Raw genomic sequence first — 19,956 nt, 5'->3', positions numbered from 1 at the left:
AGATCTAATTGTAAGTGAGGTAAATGAAAGATAACTGTATGGATGGATGCTTGAATCGCTTTGCTGGAGTACAAGCTTGAAGTGGCGCGTCGGAAGTGTGTTGATAGTGAAATTTTACTGTTAGCCTTGAAATAAAAATGTCAGTGAATAGTACATCTGGTTACAAAAACTTTGCAACAGGCTTCTTTTATACAGACTTATATTTTATGGAAAACCATGCGCTTTATTCCGTGGAAAGTAAAAACTGAATGTAAAAAGAATTCACTTACAGTATCGTAACTCTGGCTGCAGTAATTAAACGATCCGTTTATTTTATTATTCCTGAATCTTGAACGACTTTTAATAAAATTCCATTCTCAATATGGTTCAAAATATTGTGTACCTAGTTTTCTTTTAATATTTCCTGGTGACTTCTTAACTCACTTTTCATCGTTAAGAAATTGCTATTGAAATTATGTTGAGTGAAAAAGTGGACGGCGAAAAAATCATACATCACATTACAGTATTAATCATAAACCTATACACAAACATCAAAAATATATTGTACTAATTGTAAGAGTACGTGCATCAAGAATAAAATATAAAGAATTGGAGTTTCCTTTGTTAGTCTTTTTGATAATATTATTTAATTGTAAGTCATCATTATACACATGTAAATATATCTCGACGTGGTGACTATACATTTCTTATATTAAATATTTTTGTTTTTTATCATGAACGAGAATTACGGTCGTGGCCGCAAAAAAAAAAAGAAGTCTTGTCGCTGCAACCAGAAAATCTATCATATTAATATTTTACTTATTGTTTTTCTAATGTGACTATATGCTTGAATTTTTTTAGCAATTTACTACAGTATTCCTTAGAGAATGAACAATTTTTCAATACGAAACTGAACACCAGGTATAAGATCCGGGGCGAAGGGGGGGGTTGAAACAGCTTTCCCCAGATGACAGGACAAGGATCGGCGCTGGCTGTGTTGCACTAACAAGGATAGAAAATCACTTAATTTAAAAACCGAATACGTTTTTCGCTCAATTCACAAGAAAACCATAGCTATAATAATTAAACGTAAGTAATTATTCTTCATTACAATAATATAAAATGCGGTGAAATGTGTCAGACATAAAGAAAAAGTAAGGCAAGCGAGCCAGTCGGTACGTTATAACGGAAGCATGGTTACATGGGAAAAACGTTTGTACAAGTTTATATGCTAAATGTATTTATTCAAGCCCAACGGAATGTGATATCTTTTTTACAACCATAAGTATTGTACTGTTAATGAAGTACACACATAACCACCGTTTACTTGCGGAAAATATCATTGAATTGTATTGTGGAGTTGCAGAGATAACTGTTTTCACTGACATAACCGGGTGCTTATATTCGTAAAACACTCATTTCACACAGTACCGAAGCGATGGAAATTTCAACAAAGGTAACGGTGAAATTGATCGATTCAGTTCTTAAACCGTTCTGGTCAGTTTACGGTTGCGCAAGGTGTTATTATAACTTGTCGCGCTTTCTTGCGACTAGCTAATAATCGCAACGCATTTTTGCATTCGCTTAGTTACCTTCAGTTGACCTTGTCTGAGTGAATATCGATAAAGTTTTCTTCCTTTTTGATTCCCTCTATTACAAAACTGAGATTATTAGGTATATCGGAGTTATCATCAATCATTTGGCACTTACATCACTGACATCGAGGCATCGCAGCAATTTATGTTACGTACTTGAATGTTTTTTCAGTACATTAATACTGTTGGAATCGAATTGCACCACGAAAAAAATGCCTTCCAGTTCTAATTTATTGGAAAAAGTGATGCAAATTAGTTAAAAAGTCACGGGTGCTGCAACACGTTTTGGATTACGTAAGACCATCATTCATTATTCTGACATAACATGGTACGAGAATATTGGATTTTGTGGATTAAAACAATAGCGCGAGATTAGGTTGGGTAAATTGGCCAGTGACATCACGAGATTGTCGGGCTGCTAGAGATAATCGTTTGACACATACAATCGTACTGTGTCCGTGATATAAAACCGTGATATATTTTTCAATTATAATTCGTAAAACAAGTTGTCGTGGCGAACAGTTCGTGGAAAACCCAATTACACACAGTTCAATTTATAATATTTGCCACGCGGTGGATGCACGACATATACCATTATATTATATACATGTGTGTCAAGTGGTCGGGGAATAACGTGATTTACTATCTGTAGCCAACGATAAAAATTTTCGGATTCATTTCGTACTCGCAAAGCCCAATCATTCTTCCCGATAACTAAGATCCTTGGTATTGCGCTCCGGCGAGACGAAGCTTGGAATACGAAATGGGCGCCATACGTCAGAAGTAACATGGCGATTGAACGAAGCTCGTACGATGCCGTTTAGTGAAACGATATTTGTCGTCGACGGAAACTGTGAGAAATCTACAATGCGGAATCGGCGATTTCTAGAGTGTACATTCGTCCTGCTTCTTGTCACCGTTATCATACTTCAATGGATACGATGTAAGTAACAAGCTCAACTGCTTTGTTGTCCGTATAATTGAATCGCGACCGCTTGCCGAGTGAACGGCGTTGGTGCGTCGCGGCATCCAAGGTAGATTCATGGCTCATGGCAGGCGCACTGTCATTGGCTTACCCGAGCCACGTGACCGCTCGAGTGACTCGACTTGGCGGTAATTTTCAAACCTGACATCTAGGCTTCCGGATTCTGAGCATTTCTCTAATGGGTAAGGCTGACAGTGAGTTGAAAAGGTCCGTATTCAAAATGAAGTGACGAAGGCAACTAAATTTTATTTATTTCAGGGGGGTGATCGCCCTTTCGCGCTATTTAAAGTTGACTATTAGAATCGTTGGAGCTGTGACACCTGTGTTTTTCACAACATTATGATGTTGTCATACACGACTGATCTGACATATGCACGATCAAAGTGCGTGTTTTAAGCGTCTAGTAGATAACTTCGGAACTACGCCAAACTCTATGAATGCTGTCATGGCACCTTCTTTTTTCCAGTACATACACGTTTTTTGAATAATCATACTGAATAACTGTAACTTTTGTCCTTAGCACATGTTCAATTTATAACTCGTATAGAGTCTGGGTCGGATATGATTCATTTTAGTTTCTGTGGAAAATATCATACGTATCGTAATAGAATGTCTAGCAAATTTCCTAAAAATCGTAAGAACGGTTTCGAAGTTACCGTGTGAAATGTATTGAAAAACTCATTTCAAGTAAAATGAATGCAAAGTTCAAAAATTGTACATCGTTTCTAAGTCTCAAAGCTTTAATTGAAATAGAACTAGTATCCTTGAGCCTGCCTGGTAACAGCTATTCAAATTCACGTAGCTGAAACTACCAGCGGGCACTAGTAGCGAAGTGTCCCCCGGCCAGTGCCGAGACAGTCATCGAGCACCCCGCGCATACCTCGAATCGTAAAGGTCATAATTCTGAGCAAATTTTTTAAAATTTATACTCAATTCACTCTTTACCTTGGACAATTGATGAATCGAGTAATCGTCGTGAGACGCGCCCTCCCGTAATTGTTATTAATTTTTTAAACTTAATAAATGTCGTTTTATGGTATCATTGACGTTAGCAAAGAGCGATTTTTTTCAAATTTATACTCAATTCACTCTTTATCTTTGACAATGTATTAAGCGAGTAATTGTCGTGAGACGCGCCCTCCCGTAATTGTTATAAATTTTGAAAAAATCGGTCGCTGCTATCGTCAATTAGGGAATAAAATAACATACAAAGCTTAAAAAATTAATAACAATTACGGGAGGGTGTGTCTCACGACGATTACTCGCTTCATCAATTGCCCAAGGTAAAGAGTGAATTGAGTATAAATTTTAAAAAATTTGCTCGTAGTTATGACTTTTACGATTCGAGGTATGCGCGGGGTGCTCGAGGACTGTCTCGGCCCTGGCCGGGGGACACTTCGCTGCTAGCGCCCGCTGCTAGTTTCAGCTACGTTCAAAGTCAGCTTAAAAGTCAGACACGAAAGCATGATCACCACTTTGACCCTCTGAAAAAATTATATGCTACACATGAGCATTTATGAATCAATGAATATTTCTATTCTCATAAAATGATGCTTCATTAGCAAAATTAAGCTTCATTCGGTGTCGGACGTAAGTAGTTTTTTTTAAATTGAATTTAACCTACCTGTTTGCCGTCACCGCATTTTTAGTAGATCCTTATACAAGTCTTTACACGTTTAGTTACACATCCATGGCAATCCATTTTATTGGGTAACAAGTACATCTAAAATACTATTAGGTACCTACTGGATGAGCAAGAGTGATTAGACTTCACTTCACTTACCAGTAAGCATAAAAGGGCTGGAAAATATAGTGGAATTTGAAGTAATATTTTTCTTCACTGCAGACCCGTTCGTAACTTTCGAATACCGAACATCATTTGCGAAACTGTCTCCAATCGAAAGTTTTCAATGAAGTATGGTAAAGTTGTCATATTTCTACTAAAACTCTAGCTAGAAAATTTTGTGAATTTTTGATTTTTCAGAATTATCGTAGAATGGAATGATTATGACAGTCTGCTTATTAGGGAGTAAAGGGCAGAAACATTCGGAATGGCGATTTTTATTTTCGCATTGTTACAAATAAATGATCCAAAATACAAAGATATCATTTTACATAACATTTACTGATAGTTCAATTGAAAATTTTGTAAATTTTGCCACTCAAGTGCCACGTGTGCTACTCTGAAATTTTTTTTACAAAAAGTAATTGATAAAATGACAGCGTTTTTATTGAAAATTTTAATTTTTCTAAAATTAACATTCAAATGTTTATTATCTTATGATTAAAAAACTAAAGTTTTCACATCCTTGTCTGACCATCAGTTCAAAATCAGATAAGGAATAAAGATGTCATAGAAATTTGAAGTCGGTTAAAGTACTTCGTTACCCTTTCCAGCCTTGCCCTAAGTAAACCAATTGTCAAGTCCCTTTGGTCAAAACTGATGTTGCGAATTCTCATTTGTCTAGCAATTATGGGCGGACGTGGCTATGATTACTGTTATCATTTCTTCTACACTGTTATTCTTTGACAAGATTCTTTTGCGAAGTCTGAAGCTCATACTTTTGTTCGGACTCACACACCCTTTTTCTGATAATTTCGAGCCTTCGCAATGTCGTTCCTCGTGCAATATTTCCAAATTGTCATCATCAATGTAATATTTTAACTTCACTCTGTATTATTGCCGTGATCTTTGGGACATTTCGAGAATTGCGTCAACCCCCGTCTTCCGGAACTTTTTTGTTTGATTTGTTTGTCTTCGTGGTTTTTCACCCATCAGTGCTGGGCAAAATTGTAATAAAAAATTAACAATTACAAATCACTAAGGATAATTTTTAATGGCATTGAATTCCATTAAAATTATTTTCAGTAATAATAATTGAATCGGAGTTCAGTGAAATTACTTTTGATAATTGTATTTGACTCACAAGGGGAGTGTCAAACTTGGGAATCACAGATTTCCATCACTTTTATATATATTGTAGGGCAGGGTCCCCTCAATAAATATATAAAGCGGCAAGACGCCATTCGTTTTTATTATTGAGAAATTTCAACTCAAAGTTCTATATGTAACTTAAGTAGAAGGAACCTTTTTACCGGTTGCAGCAATAGTTCCGTGGCGTAGCGGTAACGCTCTTGCTTACTGAGCGACTTTATTTTTGATAATATTGATTACTTTGTTATTATAATTATTACAAATCCTATTTTTATCATTTTTTGTATTTTTTCCTAACTTAAAAATAAAAAAATAATTTATAGAAATATTAATTATTAATTATTTATTTTTGTATTAAATAATTTATAAAAAAAAAAAAAAAAAAAGTAACTCTAACGGAACTTGAACAGCCGTTCGGTCCCTCAGTAAGCAAGAGCGTTACCGCTACGCCACGGAACTATTGCTGCAACCGGTAAAAAGGTTCCTTCTACTTAAGTTACATATGGAACTTTGAGTTGAAATTTCTCAATAATAAAAATGAATGGCGTCTTGCCGCTTTATATATTTATTGAGGGGACCCTGCCCTACAATATATATAAAAGTGATGGAAATCTGTGATTCCCAAGTTTGACACTCCCCTTGTCAGAGTCCATCGAAATTATTTCCAGTAATTGTAATTGAATTGGATTTCATTAAAATTACATTGAGTAATTTGAATTTAATCAAAGTTTATCAAAATTACTTTCAGTGATTGGAATTTAATCAGAAATCATTTCAATTATCCTCAGTGATTGTAATTAAATCAGACATTATTAAAATTCTTTTGAGTAATTGTAAACCACACGATGTGGTCCAATTGAATTTTTTTCTCTAACGTTATTCCTGTGAAATAATAACAAATAGACAAATAAATTTACTCCGTTTTTGGAGTATTCAAATGGTGTGATCGGAACGAGTCTTTTACAGTCAACATGTGAATGGGCTATGGTTACCAAAGTTTTTTGGGTAGCTGATCAAGGATTTCACATTACTTTGAAAAATTAATTTGTTTAAATAATTTGCTTGACCAGTAAATGTGAATATGTAAGCTCCATGAAGTTCCCGATGTTTTCGGAATTTGAAATTATGTTGAGAATTTGACATTACGTTTTCAAAGGTAATTTGTTTAAATAAATTATGAAAAACAATTGAAATTTGAAAAAAAAAACATAATCATTTCCATTAATTGTAATGGATAACAGTAAAATTACAATTGTTCCAAGTAATTGTAATTAGTAGCAAAAAAATTACAATTTTTTCAAGTAATTTTAATTGACAACAAAAAAATTACAATTATTTCGAGTAATTGTAGTTGATAATCATAAAATTACAATTGTTTATACTAACTGTAATTGGTAAATCAAAATTTATAATTATTTCCCGCAATTGTAATTAGTTACTAAATATTACAGTTATTCACAGTAATTGTAATTTACGGGTAATGAAATGACGAAAGTAATTTCTGCTGCCCAATTCTGTCACCCATTCGTCGTATTCCTTAGAACCACAGAGAGCTTCCCATTGATTACAAATCGCACTCTATATAGTGATTTTATAACAATATCCACTACTTTTTTTGCATAGTATTCATGAGCGATGCGATATCGCGTAAAGATTGAAATCCATCTTTTGTCCAGCTGTCGACTTTGAATACTTCCAAACTTACCTTATCTTTGGAATCTGCATTTTTAGCAGTAATTTCTGAAATCATTGATACGGGCATGGCAATGGCAGTAAAACTGCTACTAGCATGGCGCATTCGTTTGATAATTCTGAAATATGTATTGCGAAGATTCATGAGTCCAGGAAAGAACGTGAACCCAAATTCTTTTATTTATTTCGTGATAATATTTTCGATCTCAATTTCCGTGGGACTCGCACCTCAGTTTAAGCCCTGTCTTCGCATGTCTAGCACGACATATTTATTTTTCAAGTAAGCGAGTCCCCGTGGATCGAATTTATCGAAATTCATCTTCTTTCCAGCTTTTACGTTTGACGAATGAGAAAATGACTGTCAACGAAAGAACAGTTGTGAAGCTGATTATTTCATATGCTATTTCACGGTTCACTTCAAACGAACAATCATGACTAGTACGGGCCAATTGTTTTCTAGATTGAGAAAGTCGCCGGACGGTTTCGACGTTTCAGCCTTTTCTTTGGATTCTTCCTTTATTATCACGTCATACCGATTGCCAATACATTTTCTTTTCTTCGGTCATCCTCAAGTTTTCGCGTTAATCGTAAGCAGTGAGTTTCTCTATCTGCGGTACGATACGTGCATCTTATTCAAGCAACCGGAGTTACAGCTCTCGTTTCAGGTTGATTCTGAGCATCGTATCATATGGAAAAATAAGAAGTCAATACGAAAAATATAGAATTAGGGTCGAAATGCTAAATTTGGAATTAGTTTTACTTGGTGGGCCTTTGTAGAAAATGAAGAATGAACCGCGGTGCACGTCGATCGGTATGTCCAAGATGAACACATACGCCTGTGGTGAATATAAAACTTCACTACAATTGGACCTTTCAGATAGTCTATTTAGTCGAGAGACTTATATCTTGCCAGTTCTGCAAAGTTTTCCATCCGGTTAGCCAATGAATAATTTTCCCATCAAATAACTTATTCTTAGTATTCAGTTTTAATATTCGTAATGACATGACGGTGCTTCCTGAAAATGATTGGCTATAATGACATACTTATTACAATTACAAAATGTAAGATTTGCCCTCGAATCTCAATGCTTTCTTCACTACGTCGAAGTTATTATGGTACTCGATATTCTCTTTCGTGTATCATAGTCGATCCACGTCAATCCTTTCTCTATCACAAGTTTAAAGAATACCATTTTATTTCGTTTGGATCCAGCTAACGAAATACACCATTATATTCGCATGTGTGTGACTACTCTGTTATTGAAGTAGCCAACATAGGTATAGTTGAGAAGAGATGCTCTATAGGTAGAACTACCAATGGGATACAAATCTGAAAAAATTAGGGAATTGTTCTTGAATTCTGGCTCGAAAGCTGATTCGTGTGTTTGCTAAAAAATTCGTCGGAGACTCAAATACGGACCACTCTAACGTATATTCATTTACAACCCATGATTGTTGTGATCTACGTACACCTGAATACAGAAAATGAATCGAAGTCGTTTCGAATACCAGTGATTTGGCTGTCAACGAACCTGACAGAACAGAGAGAGGAGGAAAAATCGATTGATAAAATGCTGTTCAAAACTTCATAAAGACCGATACCCGTGATCACTTTGGTGTGAACGTAGCACAAATTTCTTTGAATATTTGCGTTTCTACTCGTTTAAAAACAATAGATAAGTACATACTGTTCAGGTTCTATTTAAAGCCTCAAGTCGAAGCGTTTAGGTCTCTTTCTTCATTCCTTTCAGAGGTAAAGGACGGGTTATTACAATTGATAATATGATGAAAATTAAATTTTTTACATAGGCTGCATTCCGATTAAATACTAATTATTGAACAATAAATTTTAGACAAGAATCTGCAAGAAGAATGGTTGTCAGAGCAGAGGAGTACGATAATCCAACGGTTGGACGAAAATGCCAGACAAACTAAGTTGATCTCGGAAGATATGAGAGTTGCAATAAAAAGCATTGAAACGCAGAAGAGAATGTTATTACAAATGCAGGGCAAGGAGTATTATCGCAATAAGCCAACGATATACGCGATAACCCCAACATTTGCAAGGTTTGTTCAAAAAGCGGAACTTACTCGGCTGGCGCAGACCTTTGTGCACATCCCAACTTTCCATTGGATACTCGTCGAAGATTCGACGAACAAAACAAATCTGGTTACGAATCTTTTGATGGGCAGTGGGTTGGCCTTCACCCATTTGGCCATCCCTACTCCGCCCAATTATAAACTCGGAAGAAACGATCCGAATTGGAAGAAGCCCAGAGGGGTCGAGCAACGGAACGCGGGCCTCAAGTGGCTCCGAGACAATCTCACGCCCGATGACGAAGGCATCGTATTTTTCGCCGACGACGACAATACGTACTCCATTAAGCTTTTTGAGGAGGTAAACGAGGGGTGTTCCATTTATTTTTGTTGTTTTCACACCGCTAGCAGTCCCAGCATTCTAAATATACGTCTACTTCCTTTAGCGAACCAAAAACTTTTTAATTTTCATTCAGACAGCTGAAAACATTCTAAGATTACTATTTTTGTACCTGATTTGCTTATCAAAATAAATGGGGCTTCATTCGAAAATACAAATTGTTTTTGCCAATCGCTTTTTCATCGAATCAAACGATAATTTTTTGGCCACAAAAAACATTTCCCTCGCCACACATATTTCGTAAAGTCAACAATTCGTTTTTTTTTTTTTTTTTAATGAAGAATTTTGAAAGAAAACTCCGGGTGACAATTTGCTTTGTAAATCTTGTGACGCTTCTGCGCAATTTGACGAATAATTTCTTCAAGAATATTTTTTGATTTTCCGAAAATACGTTCGTGACTTTCTTCATCCTTCCCCAATATCTTCTATTTGTTACACCGTTCGTATTTCTTCCAAATACTCAGGTTATCGTAGTTTTTCATAGTTTCTTATATCAAACTTTTAAAATTTCTTCTGCATTTTCATGCCTACGCTACTCTGAAATATCTCCTTTTATTCTGAATTTTTCAACAAGTTTTTATCGAAACTAAACAAGTTTTTACTGAAAATCTCTGCACTTCTCGAAAATTACTCTGTTTAAGTTTTTCTATGGGTGTGTGTATGTCTTTTTACAACTTCTTCACTGTAAAATTCTTATGGTTTATGAAACTGTCGTCGTTTTCGTGCTGTCATTAAACGTGAAAGCATTAAAATTTTAGTCATTCAATAAAATCATTGTCCGTTCTATGAAGTACTAGAAATTTATTTACGAGGAAGATTAGTGTAACCGAGTGAAAAATGATGAATTTTTCGCATTTTTTTTCTAAAAAACTATCGCGGATATCATATTGATTTTCTTGGGATATAAACGTATAAAGGGGGATTTTTAAGGAATAATAAGATATGTCGTTCTTCGGAAACAATTTATTTATGTGATGGTGGCATTTAATTTTGTTCGAGGGTAACAGCGGCAGATTGGTAATTGACTGCGGTTATAGCACCGAGCTGAGTCATCTGAGAGCAAAAAAAAAATAAAAATTTACTTGAAAGCTAACTTAATTACGTAGATATTTTACCTATTTGCAAAAACTTCCATCAAAAATTGGAAAAGACCAATGTAGATCAATAAACTGTAGTAAAGTGTACGGATTCGAACATGCTGTAGAAAACGCCATTCAGTCGTTTAAAATTTGAGTTATCGAGGCAGCCAATTTTGAACATGTAGTTTCGACAAAAACGAGTTTAAAGCTTCCCAAGAATTCTTGATGCAAATAAGCTAGTTTTTGATATTTCTACGATACTTACAGCCATGCCTGGATTAACCGTAAGACTAAAAGGGCTATAGCCTCAGGCCCTCAAAGTTTTCGGCCCTTCAATGTTCAAAATCAAATTTTTTAAAACGGTACCTAGATTTCCAGAAATTACAGCTCTTCTACAATTCCAGGTCCATATAATATAGTATATGTATAGTAGTTCAATTGGTTTTAGTTGATATCTGCGGGTTGTACCAATTGATATTTGTAAGAATTACATGAATATTTAGTAGCTGGAAAAAAGTGAAAGTGTATATTATATGTATAATATATAACGATTAGTTAAGTTAGTGGCATATTTCTTTGATGTAAAATTTTGCAGGAAAATACAGATAAATTGAAGAGGGTTTCATCAGAGAGAAATGAAAAAATACTAAGTAGATTTGTAAATAATGATATAGAATTTTGAAGTAACATTTGAAGAGAAAAACAGAATGATATTAAGACAAGCACAAAAAACATAGAAATTCAATATTTTTGCGGGTTTTTTGTTACTGTCTTCCGAAACATTTTGCACCGAATGCCATTGTTAAAAGATTTTGTGTAAAAACATCGAGGAATAAAATAATCGACAGATTAGTGCCGCTTTAGAAAAACAAAACTACGGCATTCGGAATACTATGAACTTGTTTGAAATTATGTTTTAAATAATCTTTGGTATATTTTCAGAGACCAATGATCATTCTCCCTCATTTATCATATTGTTACCAGATAATTGTTAAATGATTATAGATGGAAAAGATTAAGCATGTCGGCGTGTGGCCCGTTGGGTTGGTCGGAGGTCTGATGGTCGAGAAACCGATATGCGACGAAGCTACGCGTAAAGTGGTTGGTTTCAACTCGGCATGGAAATCCGACAGACCATTTCCCATTGACATGGCTGGATTTGCGTTCAAGTTGAAGCTGCTTTTCCAACATAAAGACGCTTGGTTCTCATTCGAGATCCAATCCGGTTATCAAGAGAGCGAAATATTGCGACACATAACCACCAGGGACCAGCTGGAACCCCTGGCTGATTGTTGCAAAAAGGTATAATATTAGACACACTACGTACAAAGCTTTTTTTTCGATATGAATTCAGATACCATCCTATAGGAGTTTCTTTGAGAATGTTAAACCCAACTATTTTTGATTCATTATTTTTACAAATTTATACATCCTGATAATTATCAGTCGAAAAAACAAGTATATTCGTGGCAAAATTTTGGACACTATTGAATCATTCGATGCGATTTTAGCTGTAGTTCAATTGGTGAGGATTAAGATGTAATTTTCAGTTGAATTTAATAATTATAATTTATAAGAATATTGAAACATGATTTATCTTATCCAATTCGAATAGGTATAAACCTTCGATTTTGTTCACAAAATTTACGGAAGTATGCTAGATTACATGAAAGAATGCAAAGACTGGCAATTCAAATCTTAATTTTGAATTAATTAGATATAGGTAGAAGGTTTTGTTAGCCATGCATTTTCACACATCAGTTACTTTATTGGAAAATTTGTATCCGTAATTCGTACAAAAAATTAAATCAATAATTTTCATTATGTATCAATAATTGATTCTCTGTGGAAGAGTCATTAACGATTCGACAAGGCTTGGTCAATCATCGTCAGGCTGTAAAAATATCTTGGACATTTTATGTTTAACTTTTACACATTGTCGTTTTTCACAAGCTATAGTCAGTTTGTTGTAAAGTTACACCTCACGTGTTAAACTAGGTTTTGTTACACTCGTATGTGATATCATAACTAGGTTAACAAGGAACCGCAATTACTCTTCTGTAATAAATAACCCGAGAGTCGTGACTCAACGTAAAATTGTTATCGATGAAACACATTCCCTTAAAAAAAATTCAAATACACTGTTAAAATATGTTGTCAAAGAATTTTGACTCGCAGCTTTCAAAGATTATGTGATTTTTATTTTCAGGTATACGTCTGGCACACTAGAACCGAGCCACCTAAGCTAAGTGCCGAACAACTTTTGACTAAAAAAGGCAAGAAATCGAACGAGGGTATTGAAGTCTAACGGGTGGACAATTGTAGGCATTTGTAATATTAAAAATATTCAAATACGTATAGCATTCATAATAATATATCATAATAAAAAAAAAAAAAAAAAAACAGTTGACCCACGAATTGCGGGTTGGACCGTTAGAACAAATAGAACTATTGATGAATGCTTGCAAGACTGCGTAACAAGTACGGTTGTTTTTTACATAGAAGATATTTATAGGGTTAACTACATGTAATAAAAATCTAGTTTTACGTATATGAATAGTTACGTGAGTGTGTGAGTGGTATCGTAAAATTATGAATTTACGATACTTAAAAACTGTTTTTAAATAAAGGTTCCAACAATGTTTATTGTTAAAGCTATAACTGTTTTTATCTTGCATGCAACCTTCTCCTTTTAGTGCTGTCAAACATTGTAGGATTATTGATAAAGATATGAATCAGGCCCTGGGCCTATAACCGATTATAACTTCTTTTCACCGCATCAAAAAAGCGCCTGGCTAAATCTAGAACTTTTTTGTAATTTTAATTTAGCTATACGGATGCATTTTTTTTTTTATTAAAAAAAAAGGCGTATCTCTATACAATCGAACTGGTGCTCGTAAATATTTGTGTGATTACAATTTCAAATCGCTGTGACTCGGACAATCAATGGTGTTTTCACTTCGAATTGTGAAGACAATCTGCCAAAACAGTGACAGTTTTAGAAAAATTTATCTTCTTATCAATGTACAAAATACATTACTATGACCCAGGGACAGTTTCAATTCATGAAGAGAAATTGGTGTAAAATCATAGTCCAAAATTATATAACTTATCTGTGATCGAAACAGGATTCAAAGCTTGATGAAACAAAGTGAATCTGTAGATAACTGAGTTACTTAGAAGTAATTATATTTTGTTTTTATCAATCAGTGTTCAGGTGTTTGTAATATCCCTTATTCAATATTTGTGTTAATTAAATATGATTTTATTCCTTTTTATTACCGTGAGGTATTTGTTCACTATAAATTGATTAGAGCTGAACAGAGAGACGTGAAATTCGATTAATACGGTTATCTGTTTTGAAAATGGTTCAATTTTTATTGATTTTTTGTAGTTTTTTTTTGATTTTTTTTTTTTTTTTTTGTCGCATACAGAAAAAGCATACATAAAAAATATGCCTTATATCTACAAAACCTTCTAATATTACAAGTGTGTAAGTTTCAATCGATATAATAATCATATACATGTATTTATATATATTTACCTAAAATGTTTTCTGGAAGATGCGTGTTTAATACTTTTTTGTCTTTTGGGAAGCCGCACGTACATACTTTTATGGTAACAGATTAAAAAAAATAGCTGCATATCTTTTTGTTTTGAATTTCCTAGATTTTGGCGTGTTCTTTATTTATCATTAACATTACTATTTTATAATTCTTATCGTATGCAGGTATTTTATTGTTTGACATAGCCGTGTGGGTGTATACCGTCAATCAGCATGCTCGATCACTTACAAGCTAATATATGTATATATAGGTACTCTATTATATAGTATTTGGCAAAACTGTTGTCATATACCTTACGTAAAAAAGCTACCTGCGCACCATATATGCATTCGCTAGAAATTGAAAACAATATAAAGAACTGGTAGAAAAGTTGCTTGTAGGTATATAATGGGCAGTGATCAATTTTCGATCATTACCGAAATATCGACATTTCATGCAAATACATATAATGCACGCGAGTCTAAAGACTAAACTTTATATATCCCACTGGGTTTTCCCGTCCGAAGCTGGTTACATTACATATATAATTTTGATATATTATATATTTAATATAATCGTAGTTCCCCTCATCTCCCGTCCTTCTCCCATTAGGGTGGAGAAAACGTTCATCAAGCATTTACAAAAACTTATCACAATTTCAACTGTATTTTTGCAAAAAAGCCTTATTCCCAATACACTATAATCTAATGCACAATGGTACAATGACAATGAACTGGTATCCCCGCCAAAATCGCCCATTGACCTTTAAACTTATTGTTCATGCATGATACAAAATACCTTTTCCGATGAAAGTCATTTGGCGATCAGAAGTCTTAAAATAATAGGATCAAAAAACTTGACAAGCATCTTTGAATCGTGTCAACAACTTTCTTATCTCTTTCGTATTTTCCAAAATACGTTCACCTCGATCGAAAGAAACCAACGACGAGTAAATTAAGGCATAGTTCGAGGTCGATTTCCCTGGGATTAATCAATGAATGTAGGAAAATTTTGCGTGAATAAATCCCCTGACAAATGCCAAAAGGGCTTATTACAGCAGTTAGTTAGGGTTTTGTGCCAAAACGACGGATAAAAAAATTTTTTTTTGCCATTAAACTTGGAATCGCTTAAAACGTAAAGATCTGTAAAAAAAATTCTTTGATGTACTAACGCCAAAAAGGCGTATGTTTAAGATATACGCCCTTTTGGCTTTGCAAAGCAAAAAGGACGTATAATTTTATACAAGTCCTTTTGGCATTTGTCACGCGAAATATCTAATGATAAATCTTGTGGGGGTCTAGAAAATGTCATTATACAGCGTGCTTATACAATATTTAATTGTGATGTATATATGTATATAAGTATACGTATACATTGTATATATATATATACATACATCTAGAGAGATTTTTTCGTCAATTATTTTAGGTTATACGGTACGCGTTTTATAATCTTATAGACGTATTATATATATACCTATATATATAATACACGATTACAATTGAGAAAAATATATCTCAAGTTATTACGATATTATGGTTGCGATTTGAAAATAAGATATTAAAAGTAATAAAACGAAGGAAAGGAGGAATTATGATGCATACAATACGATATCAAATTAAAATCTAAATACAACGATTAACCATTAGTTATACAAGTTTTACACATCACATATTTAGGGCCGTAGATAAAATCAACTGGTTCATAATTACGGTATAATTGTACATAATATAGAAGTACTTATCGGCCATTTGAAATAAGTAACTTTTCGTGATTACATAGCGTGCTCAAAGTAATCATTTATTAAAAATTAAGATTGATAAACAAGTAAACTACTCAGTTTCTAGGAAATGAGACAGATATCTTAATTTACTTAAAGAAATCAGTCTTCAAAGAAACGACAGATGATATTAGAGCAATAATTAATTATGGAAAGTGGACATTCTGATTAACCGTCACTCCATTTGAACAACACTTATGGTACATAAATACAGGTTACACATTATATAAGAATGCTAATTAAACTTGTGTGATTCATTTTCTTCTTTCAATTTTTGTATCTCGAAATATAAATGTGATTAAAAAAAACTTTCATACGATCTTCATATACATATAATATCTATGAATAATGGTGATTTTGTTTTCTTCTGCTTCATCACTATGAAAACTATGCATTTACATATGTACGCATAGATTTGTATTCTTACATTGTCATATGTGCATAAGTTAAGATTTACACATCATGTATATATAATGCAAATAATTGTAGGTACGATTCTTCAGAGAAATACTTCTATTATCATTGTTAGCATTATCATTACTTCACCCCATCATCTACAAAAGCGCAAATGATTATTTCTATTATCCAGCGTACTAAACTGTTCATACACCTATAAAATATAATCCTGCGTTTCTGCAAATTCGTTATCAAAGAACATTAATCACATAGCGATTTAATACTTTGATATCCAAGTTATGGAAATTACTGTCACGCAAGTTACTTCTTTCCTTACTTCCGTCCATATGTTTATTTGTCCTTTAGTCCAATAAAAAAAAAACCTATATTGCATCTATCGATAAACTGTAATTCTAATGTAGTATTTGCAAAAGTTTACGGTTGTAGTTTATTACAAACAGGAATATTTTTGATTCTGAGCTACCACCTAAATGTTAAACACAAGGCCGACAGTTCCTGATTTTCTTATTTTATCTTAAATGAGTATCAATTAAGTATTTTATATACTATATGCGATTAAGACTCGATCAATTCTGACACTATGAAGCTCGATTAAAAGGAGATGGACGTAAGTCTTACATATTAATAGCAATCTAAGAGGGTGAGACTAAAGCAGTCTTACTTTCGATACAATATTTTTGACAAATATTGATTGGAAATACAACACGTATATGTACAGAGTATATCCCTTTTATCCTTCTTCACGAAAATTGCGAAACGTTTTCACGACAATTTCAATCATCATCGTGTGTTTGGAGTTTATTTCATACTTGTTTTCATTTCATGCGAAAAATTTGATTCAAATTTTTATTCGTATCTCTACCTCAACACGCGAACTTTAATTAAAGTTACCTTAGTAAAACATACGGGGACTTACATTTTAATCGTCCTAGGGGAATAAATCTCTGGAACTGGAAGAGATACACAGAACTTGAAAGGCTTCAACGGCAAAAGCTAATGTTGATATGAGTTTACCTATAGATATTGTCACTTACACAAATATCGAATTTTTGCAAGTAATTCCTAACTTACAATAAGTAACCAGTATTTTAACTATGAGCAGCGATGGCGGGATTGAAGGCAAATACAAAAACAACCATTTTTTACACCACATAACTCGAGGCAAGTGTCCACAAAAATCAGGTGAGAAATTATTGTCAATCAATTTTATTTATAAATGGTGATAAATTCAAAATTCCATTCTACTAATCTGATAAAAACACAAAAATCTCAGTGATGAAATTAAGAAACCAGATGATGTTTAAAAGAGTTTTGTTACAAGCAAACTTTCAATCATCTCCTGCACATACATTTTCATTGCGGGCAATTTTTTTCTAGTGTATCCAGTGCCACAGACTATAAATTGTAGTATAGAATTACGAATTAATTGTGTTTTGCTAATAAAATAGATTACTTAATGATTTTTCATCCGATTTCCGAAGACTCTCCAGTGAAACTATAATGAAATTATATTTTTTTATTTCTCTTGAATTGTCTCTGATTCATAATTTTTAAATCAGGAATTATTTGAGAAACTCGAGAAGTGGTAAGATTCAAAATTCTCTTCATGTTAGATTTATCATTTTTCTTTAAGGTCTTTCAACTTTCAAAGAAAACTTCCTTGTATCTCTTTTAGTTTTCGACATGTTTTCCTAAGGTGAATAAAATAGGTACTTGCAGGTTATATCGAATCACAACTGTTCAAAGAAATCCCCTTCCTCAAATACATAAAATAGTATTACCAGTTCGCTTGTTTCGCTATTTCGTCTCTCCCTCTTGCTATTTTCTATTCTGATTCTATCTTCAAGAAGGCATAGTTCACTGTCGAAAAACTGAACGCTCGAATAGACAGAACTTTGATTAGGATTACAAGGGTTACAGAGATTTTCTCAACAGCATTCAAGTTTTCAACTACATTCAAACTGCTTCAAACGTTTCGAGTAAAAATTTTATACAAGTAGATCAATCGACTTGGTTGATGGCTGATGCTTAACGTATTTGATTTGTGCAGCTGAACATTTACGATCAGGGTACAGTTGACAAAATTCAGTTTCAAATTCGATGACAATTATTCATTTTTGCATCTATTATGTTGTCGTTAAACTTAATTCAATTTTATATTTTTGTTGGTGATATTTGAACTGTGTCGGAAGTGTCAAAAAGGAAACAATAATAGAAAATCCAAGAGAGTTGATAAAATAACATATTATTAATAAATATTTCACAATCTAGTACGCCGGAAGAATATCTAGACAGCTGAGTCTTTACCCACTAAGCCAGTTTTTGAGACAGATGTCTTTCCATTGAAATTAACAGACGTCTCTCGTCGCAGACCCGAATCGATGATTGGTGTAATCTTTTTTTCCTCCCTAAGAGGCTCTTTCTCCTCTCTGAAACCATTGAAATAGACATTTTAGTTTAAGAACAGTGATAAAGTATACAAAGTATCAAATTGCAGGGTACGCCGAGAGAAGATTTGTTAAACGTACCAAATAAATTTTGTTGAATAATGGATTCGTCACAAGTACTTTTTACTTTATTGAAATAACCCGTGTTTGATTTAATAACGCAAATTATCGCTGTTCTGTTACATCAAGTGAACATTTATTGTTGTAAACAAACATTGTGTCATAACATTAGACTGAATTCAATAAATGTCCGTTATCGCAACAAATCTATTCTCTCTGGATATACCTATGCAGATAATCATTTTATACGGTGAATACGAAACAATCAAACTGATGCGACATCCAATGCGTGCATCATGCTAATGAAATTTTGAAGAATGATTACTAACGGTATTTGATAACGATTGTGACAAAAAGATGAAGCTAGAATTCAACATATGAGCAACGTCATTGCGCTGTCCAACTGCAAGTTATTTAAAACAGAGCCACGGGCGATTATTCGAAGCAAACATGAATATGCTTTGAAAACAATCAGTATTAGTATTTCTAAATGTAGACATATATAGATTTGTTGTAAATCATTTCGTGAGCATTATTAGAGATGATCATGCAAATTGCAGTTACATACAAAAGGTAGTATTTTTGTAATTAATAATTCTGCACATTATATATTTTTACAACAGGATTTGTGCTGGTCTCAAACTGAATTGTAAGTTCTATACAGTTGAAAAAAATAAATAAAATCTACCGAAATTCAGCGTCCTATGCAATATGCAGACATTTTTTTATTCTTTAATCTGCTTTTGACAGACTTGTAATAGAAGTAAAAATATTTTACTGTATTCAACCGCACAATATAAAATATCTACTGCCCAATATTAAAATATCAAAAAACCGCAACCGCACCGCAACAAACATATTTAAATAGGTAAGTCAATCTAGTGATTATACTCTTTATATTAGTAATCGAAAGTATCATCTGAAGGCTTGTCGCTAATTTATTTATTCAGCGCTGTTTTATCTGTTGGATTAAATCCGTATACAACGTTCAAAAAGAAACCAAAG

General features: G+C 33.5%; 2 protein-coding genes across 5 annotated transcripts in view; one reads left to right on the top strand and one right to left on the bottom strand.

Annotated features, from left to right (window-relative positions):
- Nucleotides 1–1,760: 1,760 nt before the first annotated feature.
- LOC107218273 (galactosylgalactosylxylosylprotein 3-beta-glucuronosyltransferase I) lies at nucleotides 1,761–13,330 on the top strand. Its single transcript, XM_015656099.2, has 4 exons — nucleotides 1,761–2,517; nucleotides 9,040–9,584; nucleotides 11,708–12,004; nucleotides 12,912–13,330. Exons 1-4 carry the CDS (start codon nucleotides 2,388–2,390, stop codon nucleotides 13,008–13,010), a joined length of 1,071 nt encoding a protein of 356 aa, XP_015511585.1. The 5' UTR covers nucleotides 1,761–2,387; the 3' UTR covers nucleotides 13,011–13,330.
- A 735-nt stretch (nucleotides 13,331–14,065) lies between these two features.
- Nucleotides 14,066–19,956, bottom strand: part of LOC107218276 (fasciclin-2) — an 85,399-nt gene continuing 79,508 nt past the window's right edge. For all 4 annotated transcript variants that reach the window (XM_046744417.1, XM_046744420.1, XM_046744421.1 and 1 more), the window contains one exon: nucleotides 14,066–18,873. In XM_046744417.1, the coding sequence (XP_046600373.1) occupies nucleotides 18,732–18,873 (142 nt within the window). In that variant the 3' untranslated portion in view covers nucleotides 14,066–18,731. The remainder of the gene's footprint in view (nucleotides 18,874–19,956) is intronic.

This window comes from Neodiprion lecontei, chromosome 6 (assembly GCF_021901455.1).
Source record: "Neodiprion lecontei isolate iyNeoLeco1 chromosome 6, iyNeoLeco1.1, whole genome shotgun sequence".
In the NCBI taxonomy this organism is placed as follows: domain Eukaryota; kingdom Metazoa; phylum Arthropoda; class Insecta; order Hymenoptera; family Diprionidae; genus Neodiprion; species Neodiprion lecontei.
This window is presented reverse-complemented; position numbering and strand designations above follow the sequence as displayed.

What these genes read in the sequence shown, in the direction of transcription:
- LOC107218273 (XM_015656099.2), top strand. Translation starts at nt 2,388, where the DNA reads ATGCCGTTTAGTGAAACGATATTTGTCGTCGACGGAAACTGTGAGAAA. An exon ending in CATACTTCAATGGATACGAT is followed by an intron (nt 2,518 to 9,039) that starts GTAAGTAACAAG and finishes AATAAATTTTAG; the next exon opens with ACAAGAATCTGCAAGAAGAA. An exon ending in TGGCTGATTGTTGCAAAAAG is followed by an intron (nt 12,005 to 12,911) that starts GTATAATATTAG and finishes TTTTATTTTCAG; the next exon opens with GTATACGTCTGGCACACTAG.